Source organism: Desmodus rotundus, chromosome 4 (genome assembly GCF_022682495.2).
Source record: "Desmodus rotundus isolate HL8 chromosome 4, HLdesRot8A.1, whole genome shotgun sequence".
NCBI lineage: Eukaryota > Metazoa > Chordata > Mammalia > Chiroptera > Phyllostomidae > Desmodus > Desmodus rotundus.
The window spans coordinates 94,270,904-94,295,973 of record NC_071390.1 but is presented as its reverse complement, the minus strand read 5'-3'; the positions used below and the strand labels follow the sequence as shown (position 1 = coordinate 94,295,973).

General features: G+C 38.4%; 1 protein-coding gene across 2 annotated transcripts in view; it reads left to right on the top strand.

The window, feature by feature from the left end:
• EMCN (endomucin) overlaps positions 1–16,058 on the top strand; it is a 93,665-nt gene extending 77,607 nt beyond the window's left edge. For both annotated transcript variants that reach the window (XM_045183791.2, XM_024574910.3), the window contains 5 exons: positions 579–674; positions 4,795–4,819; positions 5,980–6,041; positions 11,376–11,449; positions 15,101–16,058. In XM_045183791.2, coding sequence (XP_045039726.2) covers positions 579–674; positions 4,795–4,819; positions 5,980–6,041; positions 11,376–11,410 — 218 coding nt within the window. In that variant the 3' untranslated portion in view covers positions 11,411–11,449; positions 15,101–16,058. The remainder of the gene's footprint in view (positions 1–578; positions 675–4,794; positions 4,820–5,979; positions 6,042–11,375; positions 11,450–15,100) is intronic.
• Positions 16,059–25,070: the final 9,012 nt, after the last annotated feature.

Below are 25,070 nucleotides of genomic sequence, written 5' to 3'. Positions count from 1 at the left end.
CATATGCACATCTCCCTTGAACCACGTTTTTCATGGTTAGAAATAATATGCACTGTGATATATAATTATATTCATTTATGTTATTTTATGCCTTTTCTAGTTCTAAGATATTATTATGGAAAGATATTAGTATTTTAGAAAGCCAGCTTTGTAACTAAGGCAGACCCAGTGTAGACTATGTATGTTCTTTTTCCCAATAACTTCATGAGAAAGTAATAATATAAAGTAGTAAAGACTATGACGTGTGAATGTAGAGCTGACTCTGGGTCTAGAGAACATCTTCTGCCTCTTGTTCCCCATCTTCTCACTCCTCTGGTCTCCAGAAAAGTGGGGAACTATCTCCTTAAGGTTTGAAATTTTATTTCAGAAAGGCTGCAAGACTGACATCAAGTGGATATGTCAGAAATGACAACTAAGGCAAAACCCATGAATCAGATAAATTTTCTTGGCTTCAAATACACTATTTTAAATAGAATGATCTTTAAAGAAGAAAGCATGCATGCTTTGGCTCGGCTTGTAAACTATTTATTGTGAAATTCGGTTCCACGCTAACTGACAATGTCTCCAATACTCTTTAGGTATTATTTTGCCGGTGGTTATTGCTCTCATTGTACTAACACTTTCAGTCTTCGCTCTGGTGGGCTTGTACCGAATGTGCAGGAAGACAGACCCAGGTGGGTAACAGTGTTGTGTTTCATTTTGTTTTCCTGAAAGGAGAACACACATGCTGTATCAAAACTTTAATTTAAACTCTTAAGGGAAAAGAGGAATTATAGAAAGAAGTAAAGTGCCATATTGCTTGATCACAGAAATAGTGGGGAAGGGACAGAGAAATCCATGAAGTGCTGGTGAACGTAAGGGGTGGGGACAACTACTAGTGGCAGGTATTATCAGATGGGGACAGGTACTTTTTAATGAAATAGCCCCAGCTGTGTGGGTGTTTGGGGGATGTGGTAGTAAAGAACGCATGAATACATGCTTTTTTGTAGTGAAGATTTGTTTTCACTTTTGTTTTTGTTTTTGTTTTCCATGGAACAGAGGGTAAAGAGAAGTCTTGCTAAGAATCTAGTTCAGAGGCCCATAATCTCAAGAAGAACGTTCTGTGACTTAATTCCTCCCCTGGGAGGCACAGCTTCCATCCAATGAAAGTGTCTTCCCTGACAGCGTGTTCTGCTAATCGAATTGGTTCCTCGGGATTGAACATTATTGCAAGTTGTAGTGGGATTCTAGTTTGACATTCTCTATTATCTTCCTTAACATCTCTTCTCCTTTTCTTTAAAATGACACCGCTGTCTTTTAAACATCCTCACTCTTTGTTTTCTTCTTGTTAGTTCATCTTCTCCCTGCCTCTTAAATACTTGTAGTTCCTATAACAGTATTATATTTTTTACACAAATCTTTTATTTTAATACAGATTTAGATGAACTGAAACACTGCAAAGATAGTTACAAAGAATTCCTATATATCCTATAGCTGTTATTCTTATTAATAATATGATACATTTATCACAATTAACTAATATTGGTCGATACATTATTATTAACTAAGGTCCCTACTTTGTCAGATCTCTTCCAATCTGTATTGTCTGTTTTCTGTTCCAAGAAGTGGAGGTTTTTATTTAGCGCTTCACCTGAAGCACCCTCCACTCAGTTGCTCACGACTCCCTCTGTTACCTTGAGCATCAGCCAGCCGTTCCATCCAGGCCCCTGCCCCACCCGTGTGCTGCAGCATTATGTGTCCCTGCTTTGTGCACACCAGTCTTTCTCCTAGAATGCCCAGCCTACCGTTTAACTCCTGTACCATGCCCAGTCTCGTTTGTCCATTAGCATCTAGCTCAAATGCCAATTTAACCTGTCTTTTCATAGCATGCCATCTCTTTAAGCAGAATGGAGTGTCCTCATTTGAAATGCTATATAGAATTTTATAATATTCATCATGCTATAGCATAGTTACTTTTCTATGTGCCTGTTCCCCCTTAGTCTGTTCCAGGAAAAATAGCATAGACTAGGTGGCTTAAACAACAAACTTATTTCTTACAGTTTTGGAGGCTGAGAGATCCAATTGAGGTGCCAGACTGGGTGCCTGGTGAGGGTCCTCTTCCTGGTTCATAGGTGGCCACCTTATCACAGTGTCTTCACATAGTGGAAGGAGCAAGAGAGTTCTCTGCGGTCTTTTTTATAGAGGCACTCAGCCCATGAGGACTCAGTCCTCATGACCTAATCAAGTTCCAAAGGCCCGACATCCTAATACCATTATATTGGGCATGGAGATTGAACATATGCATTTTAGGGGAACGGAAACATTCAGTCCCTAACATCAGGCAGCCTCTCCAGCCACACACCACATAGTATTCACTCTGCATTGTGTATAATATATAGCAGAATCTACTATGTACTTGCTGAGTTGAATTTTTAAGTTATCAGTAAAATAGAACCTTGTCATTCCCCACTTTGATTCTAAATATTTCATTAGGTTCAGCTGGGGTGGGGTGGAGGGATGGGGAGAAAAGGCACACAACTGTAATTGCATAACAATAAAAAAATTTTAAAAAAATAAATAAATAATAAGTATTTCATTAGCAGAACTCTACTTAAGTCTCAAATACTATTAAAAAGTAAAAATCCATTTTTTATCAGATATATAAGCTACATTTTCCTTTGTTTACCCCACAGACAGTGTGTCCCCAGGATACCAATGAATGCTGCTCCTGAGGCCAGTTCTTAACCATACACTGCATGGCTGGCTTGGTGCAAGAGCACGGCAATGTAGGGGAAGTTATGAGGAAAAAGAAAGAAAGAAAAAAACATTAGCGTTCATTTCAGCCCTTGGTGGAAAGTAATAAGAAAACAAATCAATGACTCTCCCTTGGGGAGTTAGTGAATAAACTTCTTAATAATGTCTAAAGTATGTTTTCTTACTGAGTTTCCAGAGGGGAAATATCATTTTTATAAATCAATTTAATTTCTCTAAGTTTCTAAACCACCAATATTATCTTTTATGGGAAATCAACTGTTCAAGTTGAAGTCTGTGGAGTACACAGGAGAAGTAAAAACTTAATGGGCTAGACCCATTTGTAAAAATACCCTTTATTGAAGACTGCTTTGCAGAGGAAGATTTGCAAACAAGTTATTTGAAAAGTTGACATTTGCTATTAAAGAGGACTCTATGAATAAATTAAATCATTCAGGAAGAAATGTATAGAATTCCTACCATTGTGAAAAATAAAACGAAGTAAAATAAAATAAAATAAAATTTGTACCACTATGGAGAGTTATTCTGAAGACATACAATACCTTATAACCAAGTTTGGCAATTGCACTATTAGCCAAATCTATTTGCTTATCATTAACTTTGTTTGCCAAACAGAATTTATAGCATTGTTATCATTAAATTGGTACCATTAAACACCCACAGTAATCACTCTTCAATATGTTGGTGAGACTTCAGTAAGTTCAGAAAATTAATAAACCTACTCTGCTCACTGGAAGACAACATGAATCAGATTCAGTATGAAACTGAGCTTATCTGGATAACGTTAACTATAGTCTGGGCTTTAGCCCAAATAAGAACCGCATATAGTCTGTTGGTACACATCCACCTGGTAATAAACCCATATTACAGTGTTCCAAGGGAAAAATCTTAAAACAGGCATACAAAAAATACCCACTCATGTTGGAACAGGGTTATGAGCATCACAGGTGATATCATATAGAGCACTTACAATAGGAATTTTTAAATGCTGTTAGAACCTTACTGACAGTGGGGAAGACCAGGTTCAATATAAGTGGTGAACAGCACATGGTAACATGAACTAAATCCCGGGCATTAAGGGTCATGGTGGTGTGTCTTAGCCAAGGTGAAGTAGAAGTAGCCAAATATTAGTGGAAATCAAGGTCTTTATAAAACAACGATGCTCAAAGGCAGGAGAAATATATTGAAAGGGCTTTATATATCCAATGACAAGAGCTAGATTAGAGAAGGAAAGAAATCCAAGAGACAGGAACTGAGGAGCAATGGAACAAAACCACAACGAAATCAGGAACAAAACAAAGGAGACCTTAAGTGATTACATATTTTGCCTAATAGCCCAGAGTTAGCACAAGGTTTTACCGCCATGGCTTCCGGAGGCCATGCTCGTGTGCAGAACGAATCACCTGAGTTCTCACCCTAAGCCCAGGTCAGTTTCTGCCAGACCCTGCGGAGCAGCCTGCCAAAGCCTACAAAAGATTAATTGCCCTTAGTTGCCTCAGTGACATTTTGCAGGGCACTTTTGAGAGACCGAATCAGTATGATTCAGATGCAATTAGAAGCAATATTGACACCATAGTTCACCACAAATATAGTGATTTGTGTCCCCAGAAAGAGCAATGTATAAAGAAATGTCAGAAATCCAATTCTCTGATATAAAAAGGTAATTCAATACTTTGAGGACAATGTTTTCCAAAGGTATGGAAATAAACAGAGACAGTTTCTGGTGTTTGTGGAATGTGTGACAACGAATCACCATGTGAAACTACAGGATGAACATCAGCACAGAACGAAGGTCAGGGGGTTCGGCCTGGTTAGGGTTATCCCATGAGAGCATTAGCCACACTCCTGAGGAATGAGCGGTAACCCCACGAGTGTCTGAGAAACTGATCAATAAGGCAGGGAGTGGAGAGAATAAAAAAAGGTAAAAACTGGCTTTAGAAATATCTCTGCATAGAAACTGGCAGTGTCTAAGGTTTGTTTTTGTTTTTGTTTTTTGTAGCCAAGCTTCTTCCAACTCTAGTAACAATTCTCTCCTCTCCTTAGGCACACCAGACAATGGAAATGACCAGTAAGTAAGGCTATATCACGTTTCTTTTTTTCTGGAAGCTCTGACGGTATCATTTACATAGGAAAAATATTGATCTTCTACTTATACTTCTTGTTTTTTAAAGAATTTGTGTAGAAAGTACTGTAAATGGAGTTTAACTATTTGTCAGAGCTCTCTCTTTTCAACAGGGAAATTCCAACAACTAAAAGAGGATTGTTCTTAAGCTTGAATAAAGTATTAGAATGGAAAATCAAAAAATAAAATGTAAAAACAAAGGAATGAATATAACTACAAGGATAAATACCATAGAAAACATACCTAGAATTTTTAAATAGTTTTCCCAGGGAATTTTTCAGTGCATTTCTCACAGTTAGGGAAAAACGTGGATGCCCCTTGAGACAGTTCTGAGTGGCTTTATTGACTGTAGAGTGTGTTCTGCCTTTTTAAAAACAAACAAAACAGTTGTCACCAATCCAGCCAGCTGGTGCAATCAAGGTGCTACGAAGAGACAAACTGTCAAAAAACAATTCTGTGGTTTGTAATGTCAAAAACCATTTCTGTGGTTTCCTTTGTTGACTTGAATTTGTACCCTGCCTTCATGTAGGTGTTTTTGTATGTTTATCAGGCTATGAACTTTTGAAATAAAATTTGTAGGTCACCCACCCTTCTTAATTAGAAATAAAGGCTTTTGAGGTGTCCAGGGAAAGGAGCAGCAATTTGAAACTGTTTAGAATCTGAGAGACAGGTGGGAGCTCAGTTAAAATAGTTCAGACCCTATACTGCAGAATCCAGGACCACATCAGAAGGGATACCCCTAGAACTCAGCGGTAGCCCCCAAAGTTTGGAAACATTTATATGTCTTCCCTTTCATAACTCAGGACTGGAGACATGTACCATGTAGACCTTGTGACAAGTGTTTCACATGATCCATTTTGATGTTCAGTTTATCAGATGATCATTGCTGTATCAGAGGGATGGCAATTTATTGGCCTGATTCCACAAGGGGGAAATGTTATAAAAGTGCGTCGATTTGTATGTGAAGCACAGGTTTGCCATAGAAACACATGAAATACATATGCTTGTGTATCTTCTTCGTTCTGAGTATATCATGTTTACTTTCTATCACAGACATGCAATGCTAATTATTGTGGCACTAATTTAATGCTTTCTGTTCCAAATAGACCTCAGTCTGATAAAGAGAGTGTGAAGCTTCTTACTGTTAAGACAATTTCTCATGAGTCTGGTAAGCTCCCAAATTGCTGATCAGATGAAAAATGTTTATTTCAAAATCTAACTTGGATTTTGTTCGTGTTAAAACATAACTAAAAAGTATAACTTCTTTGGAAAGAGTCAATTAGTAATTCCCACTAAATACCAAATTTTCCTATAAAGAAAAGATAAGCCCCCAAAATGTACGTTTTGGTAAAATTACTGCATTATCTTGCTTTTAGAAGTTGCTTTTTATAATGTGTAGATGTGTTCTAAAGAAGGGGTGGCAACTAGGGGCATTTTCCATTCCTCAGTAGGGGTAAAAAGAACATCACATGTGCTAAGGGTTTTTATCATCGCTGTTATTTTGTTTCATTTTTGGTAATGGCCGTGTGTAGTCCACAGGGACCAGGATTTGTCAGTTAAAATGTAAATCATGTTTTGTATAATTTCATATGATTTTAATTGAGTTTCCCCATGAGGACAAAACACAGTTTCCTGTTGATAAAATTTGCATTTCATTTTCCATTTTCTTATGTTTCAATTTTGCTTGATTTGTATGTAAAGGTTCTTTTCAAAATATAGATATGATTTGTATGAGTTATAGTATATCAACAGCAATAATAAGTGTGATTCTACATAGCTTTTAAAATTAAAAAGCACAGATTATTTTCTTGCTTTGAGTAGGCCACATATTTAAAACATCAGTATTACAAAACAGATAAATAATAAATAATTATTAATTTTACAAAAAAATTCATGTGGCTCTAATTTAAATACCAAGTTACATTAACACATTTACATTATTCAGTTCTCCCAATTTTATCGATGCAAAATAGACTGAGAATACAGATGTTATGTAAAGTGTGAATAATAGAATGACAAATAACATTATAAATATGTAGCAAAAATTTTTAAAGATTTTATTTATTTCTAGAGAGAGGGGAAGGGAGGGAGAGATGGAGGGAAACATCAATGTGTAGTGTGCCTTTTGCACACCCCTTACTGGGGACCTGGCCCACAAACCAGGCATGTGCCCTGACTGAGAATCGAACCAGTGACCCTTTGGTTCTCAGGCCAGCACTCAATCTACTGAGCCACACCAGCCAGGGCAGCAAAATTTTTTTGTAAAATAAAAAGTTATATTTTCTCACTTCAAGAACAAGATATGAAAGGCTGAATTAAATTTCAGTTAGGAAATTCTAACTAGAATAAACTACAAGCTGTGCAAAGGAGAGGAAAGTGGGGGATATCCGTAACAGTGTCAAAATAAAACAAGAGAGAGACAACAGAAGATGTGAAAAGTTCAACCACCCAAAACCTGCAGACATGCCCAAACCCCTAACATGAGCCAGCCACTCTCTTAAGAGACACTGTCTTCATTCATGTATCTCTTCCACTCGTTAATGTACATGGTTCCTTTATTCCTACACTGTTCTCTCAGATGTAACTATCTGAATGGGCAGAGGAGTGAACTTCATTCATAGGATAACTGGAAACTACTCACAGGTTTCCCTGGCTATTCACCCGGTGCCACTAAGTAGCCAAGCCTATTCTACCAGGTCAGGGAAAAGCAGCCTAAATGTGAACTAGTCCTGAGTAAGTTCAAGCAGAATCCTGAGCGTGACTATCCCATTTGTCAAGAAGAGTTCTCAGAACCTGCTCATGACTTGCAAGCAGGCATCATAACAATGTGATGTGCTTTCCCTTACCCCTGTGGGAATTTAACCTAACACTGCAGCCTCAGGGCTCTTCAGGCTGGTGTTGGTGTGCCAACCTGCACTTGCATGAAGCCTCCGTTTAGGAGCCCGGGCCCTCCTTGAGGGGAGGGAGCTGCAATCAGGACCACCTACTGCACCATCCTTTCCTACCAGGGAAATGACAACTGCCACCTGAATTGTGGCTTCTAGGGCAGAAAACTCTAAAGAAGCTTCCGTTACTTGATGACAAATGTAATATCTGACTGTTCTTTAAGGCCCGCGGAGAATGCTGCCTACACTGGTACCTCCCGCCCACAGAGTAGCTGCAGTGATAAGTGGAAGGGGCTGTGGCGGGATAGCCAAGACCCTTGGCTCTCCAAGGCCCTTTTCTTCATAGGGAGGCACATTCATCATGGAAATAATGAGATCTGTTCTCTGGTACTTCTAGTTCTGCCAATTCCCACTTAGAACTCACACCTCATTTAATAAAATAACCTCTTAATGGTCAACCCAGCTGATGACCATGGAAAATGTTTGGTCAGAGGACAAGACTGACTGAGTGATTCGGAGTCAGTTTCCACAGCCTAGAGTTAATAATCTAAAACATGATGATCTCCAAATGCTCCTTGTGCTGCCACAGTTTCATTGAAATCTGGTTCCTGAAACACTCACACATCTCTTTCCACTGCCTTTCAAACTTATTCAGTCATGCTTTCTTTATACACTCATGTTCACTATACTCAACAGAAGTTACATGATAATTATTTTCACTTAAACTCTTTCGCCCAATAGTGACATCTTTCCTAAAATATAACTAAAATAAAATCTGAAATGATTAAGTTTGATCAAAGTTCACAGATTTAGTCCAATTTGCCCCTAACTCTTGTATAGATTATTTCTAGAAATATTAAAAATACAGAAAATAACTTGATAGAACAAATACCTGACTACCCATCACTCAGAATTGATAAGTGATACATTTTACGTTATTTTCCTCTAAGGAACGCAGTGGGCATTAAAGTGCCTAAATGGTAACAAAATGAAACTTGAGCTTCTGTGACCATAAGAGTTCACTGGATTGGTCAGTATTTCAATTTATAAACTCTAGTCTTATATCTGAAAATAAATTGTGTCATTTTAGAGGTCAGTAAATCATGTTTCCAAGGAAACAGCCCTGCAGCCACCCGCCTTCGAGGGAAATGCCAGTGGGTGCTAAAATGTCTGGGTTTCTAGAAGCCTCCGTGAACCCTAGTTATTGCTGATAAGACAGTTCCTTGCCCCCACGCCTCCTCAGATCCGGCCATGGTGTTCATCTTTCCAACCCCCTGCTTCTTTTAAGTACGTTCTCTCTCCAGCAGGGCTCTTCTGCTGAAAATATTAGCCCATACATGTCCAAAATTTGATTACTTAAATTAGGAGGCTTTTTTAAGTAAAAGAGAAAGCCTACTAGAGTATAACAAAGAACATGCATTTAGAAAAAGATGAACAGCAAACATGAGATACCACACAGCTTCAGTAGGAAACGGGGCCACGTCAAACACGCCGTGACAGACTGCAGGGCGTACGTGTGAGACGATGCACACTCAGTGTGATTTCCACTGATGTCACATCTGAGCACGTTGAAACACCGTATCTCAGTTGTAATATTAAAGGCGATGAGAATTATGAAGAAAACTGCTTAAATTAGTTAAAGACTACATGACTCCACAGAAGAAAGAAAACATAAGACCTTTGAATTTAGTTTCAAAACATTACTTGATTTTGAACCATTTGGAAGAAGAAAAAGCAGATCTGAAATCATTATAATATTGCTCTGCTTAGAAAACTCTGATAAGTGTGTCATACGCTCAGATTAACTTCAAACACTTTAGCATGTCTGCCAGGCCGGCCATGGTGCGCCAGACTCCCCCGGCTCCGTCTTGAACCACTTAACAGAGCATAGTCCCCAGATGTCATTCATCCCCTGCCCCTGTCTTCCTCCATGTGCTCAGGTCTTCTGAAGGAGGAGATGGTGCCTTGGTCTCCCTACCTTCCCCTCCTAAATTATGACAGTAACCCATTATCATTGTATTATTAGCAGGCACACTTGTATTTGCTAATTTATTTTTACAAATAAAAGTTCATCAACACCAAGAAAAGAGTAAAACTGTAAAAATCAACAAAAAGATTAATAGATTTATAAAGCCATACATAGATTCAGCCTCTGTCTTCCCAGTCCTTCAGTATTTGGCTCACTCTCTGCATGCATTTTCACTAAATCATCCTTAGCTCCCCCAGCTGTACACGGGCTTTCTTTCCTCTTGTTGTTACTCTGGCAAATCAACATACATTACCATGTTGGAATATCTCTTTATGGCTTAAACTCCTATTTTAATATTTGACCAATATACATAATGGAGGGTAGAAAAATACAAAGTAGGAAAAAAATAAAAATTTTCAAGAAACACAACCTTGTTGCAATCACTATTGATGTTTGGAATATTTTCTTCCATTTGTTTTTTCTAGGTACATATGTTCCATTTGCTTTTACCATTGATATCATTATTATCATTGTTATTGGAATCAGATTGCTGTTGAATCTTTTTCACATTGTTTATTCCCAATTAGAGAGCCCTTGAAGGGAGAGATTAAGAATTGTAATGATTTTCTATAATTTGTTTCACATGACTTCTGGGAGACAGTAGGTGTTCAATAAATGTTTACTTTGTTTACTTGTCATTCCTGTACTTCACATCCACAGCTTCCAGGAGGGGCTGCACCTTCAGTGGGCAAGGAGCTGCTCTGGGCTTTGGGCTGTGAGAGCCATCGCTCTCGGCCTGGCATTTCTCAGAGCATGGGGCCCAAGGAAAGTTCCCAGGGCAAACCCAGTTTGTTCTCCTCATAGGTTTCTGGCACTGTTTATTACCTCCATGACCATGCAGGTAACAGGTGACATCAACAACATTCCCGAAAGACAGATTCTCTACATGGTAGATAAAACCTAGAGCGAAATGATGACATTTATTCTCAAAGCTGGAGATTTTAATCCATGTTGCTTTTATTTAGTGTGACTGGTGTCGAAACCTGAATCCACCTGAAAGACACAGGTTATGTGAAATGTGTTGATCACGAATCCGGAGGCATGTCTCTAAACTGCCTAGGTTAATATTTGTCTTTATACTGGGCAGTGGAATAACACTGTTATTTTGAGTAATGTCCCCTGTGTCATTCTGTATGTCACCAAAGTGTTCATGCTGACCTATAAATTCATTTTCACAAAACTCTCACTGAATTAAACAGAGGATCCTAGAATGTCTTCTTGATAAAATGGCACTTTAAATATATGACATAGTTCTACTTAGGCAGGGCCAGCTAATAGAACAAACAAAAATCGATAACTCATTCCCTAGGGTGCCTCTCTTGTTATCGCCTCCCACTCACACCCATCCGCACTCCCAGGGAGCTAGTTAGCATTGCTCCTTTAGGGTGAAAACAGAGGATGGCTGAAAAAGCTCATAAATCTTTGTGAACAATTTCCAGACCTTACCAAGAGGTAAATTGTGGCTTTAATGTCATTCTTGCAGGGAAATTAGACTTTTCTTGAAAAACAAAGAACAAGCCAAGAAATTTTATTTTCATCCTTATCTGCTCTCTCAGCTTACAGATCAAAACATATCTTCTGTTTTTAGGTGAGCACTCAGCACAAGGAAAAACCAAGAACTGACAGCCTGACGAATCCTCCCCACACCTGGGCGGTAAATATGTAAGTTTCCTGATTTCATTCACTGAGCTACTCAGTGATATCTGTTTTGTTAGGCTGCTACAGCTTAGATTATTTTTAAAGACTTTTGTAAAATGGGAAGTTAATGATCTATGGTAGTGAAACCATCAGTCTATTTGTCTAAAAACAAACACTGAAATGATTTGCCAGGGGCTGTAAAAAATTCTTCCTGTTGCCCTGCCTACCTCAGGAATGACACAATTCGCTCTTCCCGCCTGTCGGCGATGTTCGCTTCTAATTGCAGTTTCCTTTCACCTGGGCCACTATACACACACTGACAGTGGCAGTTAGACAGGGTTCTATTGCTATTGAAGACTTGCAGGGCTTGAAATGACAATGCTTATGAATTGTAGTTTATTGCAGGAAAGGTTATGGGACAACAGCTCCACTGAAGTTGAGATGTACATCACAGGCAAAGGCTGGCTCAGGCCATGCAATCCAGGAAAACCAGCTCAGAGGTCTGACTGTCCTTCCTCAGTAGGGATGCACTAGGGTGTACTTCCTCTCTGGGTCCAGGAACCATGGATGTAGGCTCCGAACACGATCCAAAATGCAGTCTCACCTGGGCTCTCGTATACCCAGCTGGCCCTGAAGGAAAATTCTTGCATAAAACTAGCTGAGTGACAGAGCCCTCCAGGTATTTCACTGAGACCACAAGCAGATGACTAATTTCATTAAAATAAGTTAATCAATAAATAATTGAAATTTTTCAAAACTCTGGTTACAAGCAACACTGTTATTCTGCATACTTCATGCTTTGACCAGGAATCAATGTAAGCAGGTATGTTTCTTAGTTCATTGACATAGCTCAGGCCAATTTTAGGCCTGCTGGAATGAACTGTCCATGCCTAACATGGGATTGTCTTTTGCTTCCCTAGAATTGTTAAGGAGATTTTTTTCTGATTAATTTAGCTTTCATAAGAAGCATTGATTAAGTGCCCACACAATTAGTGTTTGATGCTTTTTAGAACGTGCAGAAAATTTTGCCCTCTGACAACTATAGATTTTTTAAAAAGAACAACAATCCATATAGGCCTATAATTGGCTTCACAAAAATCACAGGCATCAGGGCAGTGTCCGGGGGGAAGAATATTGTTGTGTCCACTATCTATCTGTGTGTCCTGCCCAGCCACTAATAAAAATGCTATTATGGACACTCTGATAAAAACTCCAGTTTGTTTCTATATTAGTGGTAGATCTTTGAAAAGAAAAAGGTCACTGCAATATTAATCACAAGCATTATCCTACTCACATAAATCCAGATGTTTACCTTGCTGATCTATGCTGCACACTCTTGACTTCACTTGGAAACACACCTGTGGAGGAGTGTGATTCAGTTGAACAAAAAGTGAGGTCTTATTCCTTGCCAAGTATGCGGCCAGGTATAAAGAGGGACAAGACATGGTTAATGTCCTCAAGGAGCTCATAAAAGTGGAGAGAAATGAACATAAGGAATATTGCTTTAATATAATATGGGAAATAAGGAGATAGTGGTATGGAAAGATAGACATGGCACTTTGAAGTTTAATGGCAAATTTTTTAGAGAAGATGGTATTTGGCCTGATACTTACAGAATAATAATAAAAATAAGTAACCTAGGTCTTTCTAGGGATGGAGAACAATATGTACAAATGCAAAGAACTGTAAAACTGCATGATGTATGAAATAATTCACAAATAATTGGTTAGCCTAGAGCTGCACTGTACACATCTGTCATTGGGTCAGTGAGCCATTGATACTGTTCCGCGATGAGATTAACAGAAACTGAGTGTAAATACTTAAAATGTTGTTAGATACTGAGCACCAGCCTATGAAATGAAAGGTTACTGGTTTGATTCCCAATCAGGGTACACACCTGGGTTGCAGGCCTGGTCCCCAGTAGGGGGTGTGTGAGAGGCAACCACACATTGATGTTTCTTTTCCTCTCTCCCTCCCCTCCCCTCTGTCTAAAAATAAATAAATAAAATCTTTTAAAAAATTAAAAAAATAAAAAGTTGTTAGAGCAATCTGATATTGCTGCAACATTCCCTTCATGTTATTGTATTTTTTAAAAAATCAGTTGGTAGCTGATTAGAAATTAAAAAAAAAAACACATGGTTCATGGTTCTTCACTGTAGAATGCTTGGGAAGCACTCACCTACAGGATAGAGTTTAGTTCCAGCGGACTGGGAAAAGAGGCTGGAGCAGAAAAGGCACCAGAAGTTCATAGGAAGTTCCATTTACCACAGTAAACTATAAAGTCTTCACAGGATGAGAGTAAAATACTTTCTTTTTCTAAGCAGAATAAAATGAGATTCTTTCCTCCCTCATTAACGCCATCAAGAAGTCACTTACTCATTTTGGGAGATCTTCCAACTTTGGATATAAAGCACACCCAGGAAATGAGCCCAGAATTGGAGAGAGAGGGTCTGTTCCACAGTCATCCTTATAATCATTGTGCTCTTTCCAGGCCACACCATGCTCTGGCATGTGCTGGACCCTCTGTCAGTGGCAGATGCTCTGGTAGAACATCAGAAATACTCTGTTCTATAGTTCTTCCCACACACAAAGTCTTGACAGAGAGCCTATGGTCACTCTCTGCCCTTCAAACTGCCCCCCAAGCCACGGCAGCCAGTGGCCAGCTTTTCCCTATGCAAGGCAACAGTGCAACCATGCCTACCAAAGACCCTGCCTCTGCCAACCGTGCCATGAAAGAGTAGGGTGCAGGTCTCCACCCCAGCGCCACTGGCAACCCCACGCCCACCCTACCATCCTCCTCCCAGACTCTAGCAAACCGCCAGCACCGCCACAGCAGCAGAAAACAACTAACCTCTGCCAGGTCAGGCCACTACCCCTTTCCCACCTGACGCACAGAAGCTGCTACCTCCTGCTTCTCTGGAAAAACAGAGAAAATTGTTTCTGTCCTGCTTAAAAAAAATGTAGTCAACCAAAGTTCTGTCTCTCCTGTGAAGGAGAAGTAGAGAGTTTTCTGTTCATTTTTCTCCCAACGTATTAGGAGAAGAATGGGTTTCGTCAATAAATTTCTTAATTACATTGTCATCCCAAGCAACAGACCTTGAATTGTATCCCACTGGGGATAGAGTACAGTTAAGAGTTTTAATCAGAAAAGAAATATGATGAGACTTGCGCTTGAGACACATTGCAAACATTTACTTTGGAAGCATAATTCAAAAGGAGTGAGACTCTGAGCAAAGAAGTCAGAAGACTAGTGCAATATTGTCCAGGGAAAAAACAAGGGCTTTACCATATCTGCAGGGGCAGTGGAGGTGGACATGAAGAGAGAGAATGGAATAGAGAAATGCCAAGCCAATAAAATTCTCCAGCAGTGGTGACTGATTGAATGCGGGCAGTGGGGGATGAGGAAATTAGGGCCATAGATGACGTCCACACTTCTAGCATGAGTGTCCGGATGAATCACGGAGTTGATGCGCAGATGGGAGTTGTGGAGTGAGGGTGGCGGGTCTGGGGGGCAGTATAGTGGTCTCCCTTTCAGGCGTGTTGTGTTTGAACTGCTTGTGAGCTATTCAAGTGACTCTACTGGGCGGAAAAAATTCCACTATTCTCCCCCATCCTCTCCCCCAACATCTCCACTTCTTCACTTTCTTGAAATATGAACTGTTTTTTCCCCTACAGGCTTAATCTTCAGCTTCTGTGCTCCAGGAGTAGAAAGAGAGAAAGCCCTGTGGAATTTATCCTGACTTCCATCCAACTCACAAATCTATATAAATCATCTATTCCAACAAAGCAACACCAAGATGACATACAACAATCTGATAGAATCAAAAAATCCTGGATATCCCCTGTCCTTTGAGATGGGAAAAGGCACATTTGTACATTTTATAAGAACATTCTCAGAAGAACAAATTTTAGGAAAGGTGTTTGTGAGCAGTTAACCTGAGAGCCCAGGTGTGTGGGCTCACTGATATTAGGACCTTTCCTTGAGTTTAAAGTTTCCAGAGCTGACAGTTTTTATCCATAGGGACTTTCCTATTTTCTTAGTGTTCTTCTATTACCTAATGTTTGTATTTATTGTTTTCCACTATGTTAATGCAGGGAAATTTGCAAGTGTATTATTAAATATTAGATAGAAATCATGATGTGCCACCTTGTACATAAAGATATTTTATTCGTATTTTCATGTGTTACTTGTAATAAATAATTACTGTATTCAACACACTAAAAATCATAATGTGACTGTGAAAATGGCAATGGTATTGTCTTCCATAATCATGAATATTTTGGATGGGTTATTAGATTATGAGAACTCCATAATGAAAGGCATCTGTTATCATTTAGAAAGGGACAAAGGATTCACATATCAGACCCTGTTAGAGGTAAGTCATACCGTTTCTTTGGTCTTTCTATTTGTAATTCATGCCATGTAACAAGGATATAAGGGCCTTTATGATGCTCTGTGCTGCATTCATTAAGAAGATAAACAGGATTGAAAGTTTTTCTTAATCTTTTTGGTTAATACTATCTGTGCATTTTTTATTTCTTTTAGAAATGTAATAATTGGTTCTATCAATCATTGTTAAATCTCCAGTTTGTAGAAATGAACACTTTATAAATACATAATTGTGATACTGTTTTTCAGTGTGTCCCTTTCCTAAAACACACACACACACACACACACGATTATAGCCACCACTCTGTCAGGAGCACTTTCCTTTGTGGGAAGCTGACTGATCAACCTTGACCACTTCTTGGACACATAAAATCAAAATGTCATGTTGGCTGAAGTTCTGTGGAAAGTTTCAAAACTAGTAAGCTGCCAGTGGCAGCTCTAACTTTTATAATTAACTAAACTGATTTTGTTGTTAAAACATCTTGGTGATATGAGGGCAGTGTAGTAGAGACAGAATGCTGTATATACAGCTGCCCTTTAAATACCTTTTGTTGCAATGTATTTGACAACATTCAGCTTTAGGGATTCTATAAATAATCATCTTGCTTTTAGCTTCCTGATGTCTGCACATCAAAACACCAAGAAAGCATATCTCTATTTCTGACTGGTGTCTCTGTTTCTTTGGGAAGAAAGATAGGAAACTGGAGGGGAAAAGAAAGTAAGAGGGTAGAGGGTCAAGGATCTTCGATACATACGCTGTCCCGGAGAGATGCTTTGTCCCTGCTTTACTCTAACCCACAAGTCCTTTAAACTGGTGTGACGGTGGCCGGAGCATGCCATCCATGGGGCATTTGTCTTCAGAAGGAAAATGTTCCAGTACCCCTAGAACGCTTCACTGAGCTGCTCAGCAGAAGCCTCATTAAACAGAACGTACTGCACAGAAACAAACTCTTCCACAATGTAAATTACTGCAAGTGATGTGTTATCCTGGTGCCTAGAAAAACCATTTTCTTGACTTTTTGTAAGAACTGTTGGAAGAATTTGTAACAATTCGGGAAAGGGAAAGCTTTTTAATGGTCATGAAAGAATAAAATTCATTCTGGTTCAAGAATTGTACATAAAGAATATCTTTATACTAACAACTACAGCACTATCTTTAAAAAATCAAAATGATGCCCTGGCTGATGTGGCTTAGGGATTAAGTGCTGGCCTGTGAACCAAGGAGTCGCCAGTTCGATTCCTAGGGCACATGCCTGGATTGCAGGCCGTGTCTCAGGTAGGGGGCATGTGAGAGGCAACCACACACTGATGTTTCTCACCCTCTCTTTCTCTCTCCTTTCCCCTCTCTCTAAAAATAAATAAATACAATCTTTTTTAAAAAAGTGATATGAGGATTGAGGAATTTGCAGAGATATTCATGGTATTTTTATACCATCCATCTCAGAGGTAATGCCAGCATTTTTATAAATCATCTTAAACTTCTAATGAAATAGGAAATTTTGTTATCAAGCCAATATTATCATTAATCAGATACTTTTTAATTATTGGACTTAAATTGTCTACTTTTTCTGCCTGACTTGTTACAAGCTTTTTATTCTGATATACAGTTCAAATGTCACTGCAGAAAAGGGATGGACATATTTAGATCAAAGGTAAACTTTTCTATGTGTTTATTCTGCAAGACAGTATGAATATAATTTAAGTCTATCAATAGTCAGGACATAAACAAGAGCTAATTAACCAGCACTATGGTTACCTGCCAGTAAGAGGATATTGCTGGCTGACACACTGGCTGTGACCAGCAAGCAGAGAAAGACTTCTAAATTCCCCTTGCTGAGCCGAAATATTCCATTACATTTCTGACAAATCTGTATCCTATTTCTTGTCTACCTGCCATGCTTATCTTCATGAGGATCAACTCAGGACTTCAGAGAACCATCAACAATGAACCTACCAGCTTTCCCTGATTTATCTCAGTTAAGCTCAATTTATGATCATTCAAGTTTTTATAAGGTCCTAAAAAGAAAGCTGAGTATGTCCTTTAAAAGTTGTGTTTTGAGTAATGATAGTCTCGAGACTGTGAAGCTGTTAATTTTTGTCTAATATTAAAGATATCCATCATTGTGATTAATTAAATAATAGGTACCATGAACTGAGAATTTGTGATGGATTATCCAGAGGTCTCCCCTTAGAAATTTCCCCACAAGCACAAGCAAGACTTCTCATGTTCCATTAAATGAGTATGCTTTGTCATTGCTTTAAAGGGTTTTGTCCTATGAGCCTGAACATACCTATTTCCTTGTCTGGATGATTTTTAAAGGAAACCCAGTTTTGATAAATTTGGAAGTAAAAAAAGGTAGAAAATACCCCATCAAAACAGCAAAAAGAAAAAAGACAACCTTAAAAATTGCAAGAAAAACAGTTACCTGCAAGGGAGTTCACATAAGTTGGTTTCTGAACTGAATCTTTGCAGGCTATAAGAGATTGATAAGAAATATTCAAAATGATGAAGAGCAGGGAACTATAACCAAGACTACTGAGCAAAGCTATCATTTGAACTGAAGTAAAGATGAAGAGCTTCCCAGACAAGAAAAAGCTAAAGGAGTTCATCACCACCAAACTAGTACTATATGAAATGTTAAAGCGTCACTTTTGCAAAGAAAAAGGATCTAAATATGAATAATAAAATAACAATAAAAACATATATATCAACAATTGATTCCAAAAAATATATAAATGAACAAGCAGAACAGAAACATATTCAAAGATACAGAGAACTTTTTGACAGTTGCCAGAGGGGAAGAGTGTTGGGGGGATGAGTGAAAAAAGTCACACAGTTAAGAAGTACACATCGGTAGTTGGAGAATAGCCATGGGGATGTAAATTATAGCATAGGGGATATAGCCAATGATATTGTAATAACTATGCATGGTGTCATAGGGTTATGAGAGCTTGGGGAATGGTCACTTAGTAAGTTATATAATGTTTAATCATTGTGCTGTACACCTGAAAATAATATAATATCGTATGCCAACTAATATTGAAAAAATAAAAAATTATTTACAGTTAAAAAAATACCCGTAGAGTAAAGCCCTAACATGACCTAAAAGCAAGCTTTGAAAGAAAACAGCTGCTAATCCACAAAATATTTAAAGGCCTCCCAGGACAAAGTCTGATGATCTTTTATAAACAAACTGAATGCAGCAAAACAACAACTCAATAACATGAAGTTCCAAATATTCAACTTCCAATTTAAAATCATGTAGATGCTTCCAAAGATGTAAATCATGAACCATAACCATGAGAGAAATTAGTTGATAAAAATGTGATCAAAAATGATAAAAAGGATGGACACTTCACAATTCCATGAGAACAGTGTTATCTTAATAATAACCAGCCAAAGACATTACAAGCAAATAAAAGGAAATAAAACTATAGGCTTCTAGCCCACATGAACATAAATACAAAGATATCAAAGCCATTAACTAAATATTAGCAAAAAATATTTAGAAATATAAAAAAAATAAAAAGTGAGATTATCCCAGGAATCTAAAGTGGTCTAACATTTGAATATCAGTCATTATAATTCAACATATCAACACAATACAGAAGAAAACATATTCTTGTCTCAATAGATATAGAAAAACATTTGATAAAATTCAATATTTATCTATGATAAAATTTCTCATTAAACTAAGATTAAAAGGGAACTTCCTCAATTCAATAATGCAAAATTATGGAAACCTACAGTTAACTTTTACATAAAGGGGGGAAATGAAAAGCTTTTATTTAAAATTAGAAACAAAGTAAATATATTCACTCTTGTCACTTCTAATCAACATGAAATCTGAGGGGTTGGGGGAGGGAGGTCCTCCAAATGCATTTAATGCAAAGAAAATAAAGTCTTACAGAGATTGGAAAGGAGGATGACAGACTCATATATAAACCCTATAATACCTGCAAAAGAGCTACTCGAATTAATAATTGAATTTGTTGTGGTTGCAGACTGATTTCTTTTGCTTAGTAACAAAGAAATGAAAGCTGAAAAAGTATACCATTTACAAAAATGCCATCAAATATAAAATTCTTAGGAATAAATTTTACAACATATGTACACACCCTGTACATTTTAAGATGAGAGAAATTAAAGAACACCATATCAAAAATTCAAAAACTTAATATTATTAACATGTCAGTTCTACCTAAGTTGATTTATAGACCTATCACAATTCCAGTCCAAACCAATTTTCCTCTTTGATTGAAAAGAAATTGATGATTCCAATGTTTGTATGGAAATAGAACAAACTTACAATAGCTGAAACATTTTATTTAAAGTTGAAGGACTCACCCTACTACAATTAAAGACTTACCATAACATTATAGTAATCAAGACAGTGCACTATTGACCTAAAATTGTAATTTAGATTAGATTTCTGGTCAAGATGGCAGTGTAGGTAGACATGGCTCACCCCTTCACACAACCACATCAAAACTGTCACCTACAGCTGTCTACCGATAGATGTAGGTAGAACAGCTATCACTCAGAACTGTCAGAAATCGAGTTGAAAGGAAGTCCGACAACTACAGAATTAAAGAAACCACATCCATGCAGACTGGTAAGAGGGATGGAGATATGGAATGGGCCAGTCCCACACTGTATAGTGGATACCAATTCAGGAGGGATATCTCAGGAGTGAGGAGTCCCACCCCACACCAGGCCGCCCAGTCCAGGGCTCCAGTACAGGGAAGATAAGTCCCTTCAACTTCTGGCTGCAAAAACCAACAGGGATTGTGTCAGTGGAAGAAAATTCTGGAGCCCCAAGCAGTTTCTATTAAAGAACCCACCCACAGACTCACCTACTTAGACTGACTCTCTCTGAGCATCAGCACTGGGGTAGCTGCTTGAAAACCACCAGTGGCATACAGGGAGAGGCTGAAGTGTCTGGCATCAAGGCGAGCAGAGGGCAGTGTCTCTATTCCAAACCCTCCCCTCACAGAGCCAACAAGCTGGTACCATATCTGAGACTACATCAGTCTGGCTAACAATGTTTGGTCCACCTTGGAGATCCCCACAGACTCCTCCGAACCCAATTTAAGGGCCCACCCAAGTTGCTTTTCCATATGAATGGCTGATGTTGACTCTTGCTGCATAACTGCCTAAATCCTCTCACACAAGCAATAGCTGGCTTCAGTGAGCTCCAGGCCCAGCACTAGCAATAGCCAGCTGAGATTCACAGCTTGGCTTCACCTGGGAATCTTCAGGCCCAGCATAAGTAGCAGCCATCTCATATTGTTTTATAGCTCAGGCAGGGTGGCTCTGAGCAAAACACAGGTGGGGTCTGACCTTGGCCTTCACCATCCAGGAAATCCCAGGGCCAGTGCACCCAGTGGACAGCTACAAACCATGTTGGAGCACTACCACCCTGCCCCTCCACAGCTGATCCTCCACGAAGAGTGGGATTGGTAGTCAGTGGTCACAGCCAGTCCTTGCAGCTGACTGGCCTGGGTAAATCACTCCCATTGACCTGCCAAAAGCAAACAAATCTCAACTACAAGAGGTGGGTATACTCAGCCTACACAAAGGGCACACCTCGAGTACCCAGCTTGGGTAATAGGGGAGGCTATGCCACTGGACCCTACAGGACCCCTGCTACCTTAAGCCATGCTACCAAGACAGGGAGTCATAGCAGCTCTACCTAATACACAGAAACAAACACAGGGAGGCTGTCAAAATGAGGAGACAAAGAAACATGGCCCAAATGGAAGAACAAATAACAACTCCGGAAAAAGAACTAAACAAAATGGGGATAAGTAATCTATCAGATGCAGAGTTCAAAACATTGGCTATAAGGATGCTCAAGGAACTTAGTGAGGATCTAGGAGCATAAAAAAAATCCAGTCAGAATCAGAGGATACACTAATTGGAATAAAGAACAATTCACGGGAAACAACAGTAGAGTGGATGAAGCCGAGAATCAAATCAATGGTCTGGAACATAAAGAAGTAAAAAACAAGCAATCAGAACAACAAAAAGAAAAAAAGAATCCAAAAAACACGAGGATAGTATAAGGAGCCTTTGTGACAAATTCAAGCATTCCAACATTTGCATAATAGGGGTGCTGGAAAGAGAAGAGAAAGAGCAAGAAATTGGAAACCTACTTGAAAAAATAATGAAAGAAAACTTCCCTAATTTGGTGAAGGAAATAGACATGCAAGTCCAGGATGTACAGAGAGTCCCAGACAAGTTGGAACCAAAGAGGACCACACCAAGACACATCATAATTAAAATGCCACAGATTAAAACAAAAGAGAGAATCTTAAAAAGTTGCAAGAGAAAAGCAGTTAGTTATCTACAGGGTAGTACCCATAAGGCTGTCAGCTAATTTCTCAAGAGAAACTTTGCAGGCTAGAAGGGATTGGCAGGAAATATTCAAAGTCATGAAAAGCAGGGACCTACAGCCAAGATTGCTCTATTCAGCAAAGCTATCACTGAGAATCGAAGGGCAGATACAGAGTTTCCCAGACATGAAAAACTAAAGGAGTTCATCATTACCAAATCAGTATTATATGAAATGTTAAAGGGACTCATTTAAGAAAAAGAAGATCAAAGCTATGAACAATAAAATGGCAAAAATACATATCTATCAACAACTGATTCTAAAAAACAAACTAAGCAAACAAGAAGAACAGAGACAGAATCTTGGATAAGGAGAGCATTTTGTGGTTGCCAGATTGGAGGGGGATTTGGGAGAATGGGCAGGAATGAGAGGGGATTAAGAAGTAGAAATAGGTAGTTACAGAATAGCCATGGGGATGTAAAGTACAGTATAGGAAATGGAGTAGCTAAAGAACTTATACTCTTGACCCATGGACATGAACAATGGTAGGAGGATTGCCTGAGGGAGTGGGGGTTGCTGGGTGGAGGAGGACAAAGGGGGGAAAAATCAAGACAACTGTAACAGCATAATCAATAGAATATAATTAAAACAACACAATTTAATCAATGGAATAAAATAGATATTAAACAGGAAATGTATGCTTTCCTCCTATATGCATGTGTATATATTATCAACTTCTTTTTGACAAGGACGCCATAGTAATTTCATGAGAAAAGTAGTCTTCTCAACACATAGCTCTGAAACAATCAGATACATGTGTGTAAAAATGAAGCTCAACACTTACTTTATGTCTCATGCAAAAACAACTTGAAATCCAGGTCTATAACATCTGCCTGCTTTAGAGCCAGTAAAGATTTTCTAATTAGGATGTAAAAGCCCAACTAAAGGATAAATGAAAAGTTGAACTTTATCAAAACTACGAATTCTGTTCTTCAAATGAGCATAGTATACTGATGATGCTAGACAAAGAAATAGAAGAAAACATTTACATTAAATAGGCCTCTGACAAATGGCTTGAATATAGGACATGTGAGGAACTCAAAAAACATAAAACTAAGAAGTTAATACACTGAAAAATAGAAAAAATATTTGAAAAGGCAACTCAGAAAAGAAGATAACATGATTTTCCAATAAACACATTAAGAGATACTCGATATTATTTAGTCATCAGGAAAATGCAAATTTAAAACCACGATGAGACTACATATCTGCTACACGTCCACAGGAATGGCTGAAATTATCAGACTGGTGGTGAGAATACGGAGGAACCTGAATCTCATACACTGCTAGTGGGAATGTAAAATCACACAACTGTTTGGAAAACAATTTAGCAGATTCTTCTTGAAAAAAGTTTAAAAATTTAAATGCATACTTCTCATATGACATAGTATCTCCACTTCCATGTATTTACCTAAGAGATACAAAAACATATGTTCTGCCCTAACCTGTGTGGCTCAGTTGTTTGGGCATCGTCCTGCAAAATGAAAGGTCACCAGTTTGATTCCTAGTCAGGGCACATGCCTGGGTTTTTGGTTTCTTCCCCGGTCCGAGCACATAGGAGAGCCAACCTATTGATGTTTTTCAATAGGTTGAATGGCCTGGGTAAATCACTCCCATTGATTTCCCTCTCTTCCCCTCTTTCTAAAAATAAATAAATGAAACCTTTTTAAATGTGTATGTCCTGGCTATACAAATATCTATAACAAAAACGGTCATATTAACTCTAGTCGAAAGCTATAAGCAATAAACAAATTATAGTATAGTCATAGACTGGAATACCACTCAGCAGTGAAATAGAACGAACTACTAATGTACCCTACAAAATAGACAAATCTCAAAATATTATGCATTAGGCTACAAACAAGAAGCCAGGCACAGTGGAATGCATACTTTATTCCTCTATTTACAGAGTAAAGACATCAGACCAGTGACTGTCCTGAGCCAGAGATGAAATGGAAGTGCCAGGAGAGAAGCATAAGGGAATTTTTTGAGATGATGGAAATTCCTGTAGTTTGATTATGCTGCTGGTCACATGGGTGTACATATTTGCTAACACTCAAGCCAAACACTGAATGTGGGTATATTTTATATGCACACCATACCTTAATAAAATTGACTTTACAAAATATTTTATAAGCATCTTTTTAAAAGGAGGGATTATATTACTAACTTTCTTTTATGGGCTGAATTGTGCTTCACCCCCCCTCCCATTCATATGTTGAAGTCCTAACTCCCAATACTAACTCCTCCTAATGTAAGTGAATTTAAAGATAGGGCTTTTTAAGTGATAATTAAGATTAGATGAGGTCACCAGGGTAGGCCCTAATCCAATATAACTAGCTTCTAAGAACAGGAAGTTTGGACAAAGAGAGAGAAAGAGGGAGAGAGACAGAGACCACAGGAAGATATGGGGAGGAGATAGCCATCTACAAGACAAAGAGCGACACCTCCAAATCAAACAAACTTTGATTCCTTATGCTTGAATGTCTTGCCTTCAGAATTGTGGCAAATAAATTGTTGATGTTTAAACTACTCAATCTGTGGTACTTTGTTACAGTAGCCCTAGTAAACTAATACATTTTCCTACAAGGTTATTGAGATAATGAAATGAGATTATAATGTATTGGGAACACAAGAAATTAACTTTTTTCTGCTTTGTATTTCTCAGTGAGAATCAGCATTAGAACTACTTGAATTTATATTCAAGACTAATGGGCAAGCCTAAGGTCCTTTTCCAACAACTGGGAGAATTTCTAAAGCTTTCTATTCTGCCACTAGATTACAATCTTTTATATTTTTAAGCATCAAAATTCTAGTGTCACCTGTTAATATAAATGAACTTTTAGCAAAGTTAACA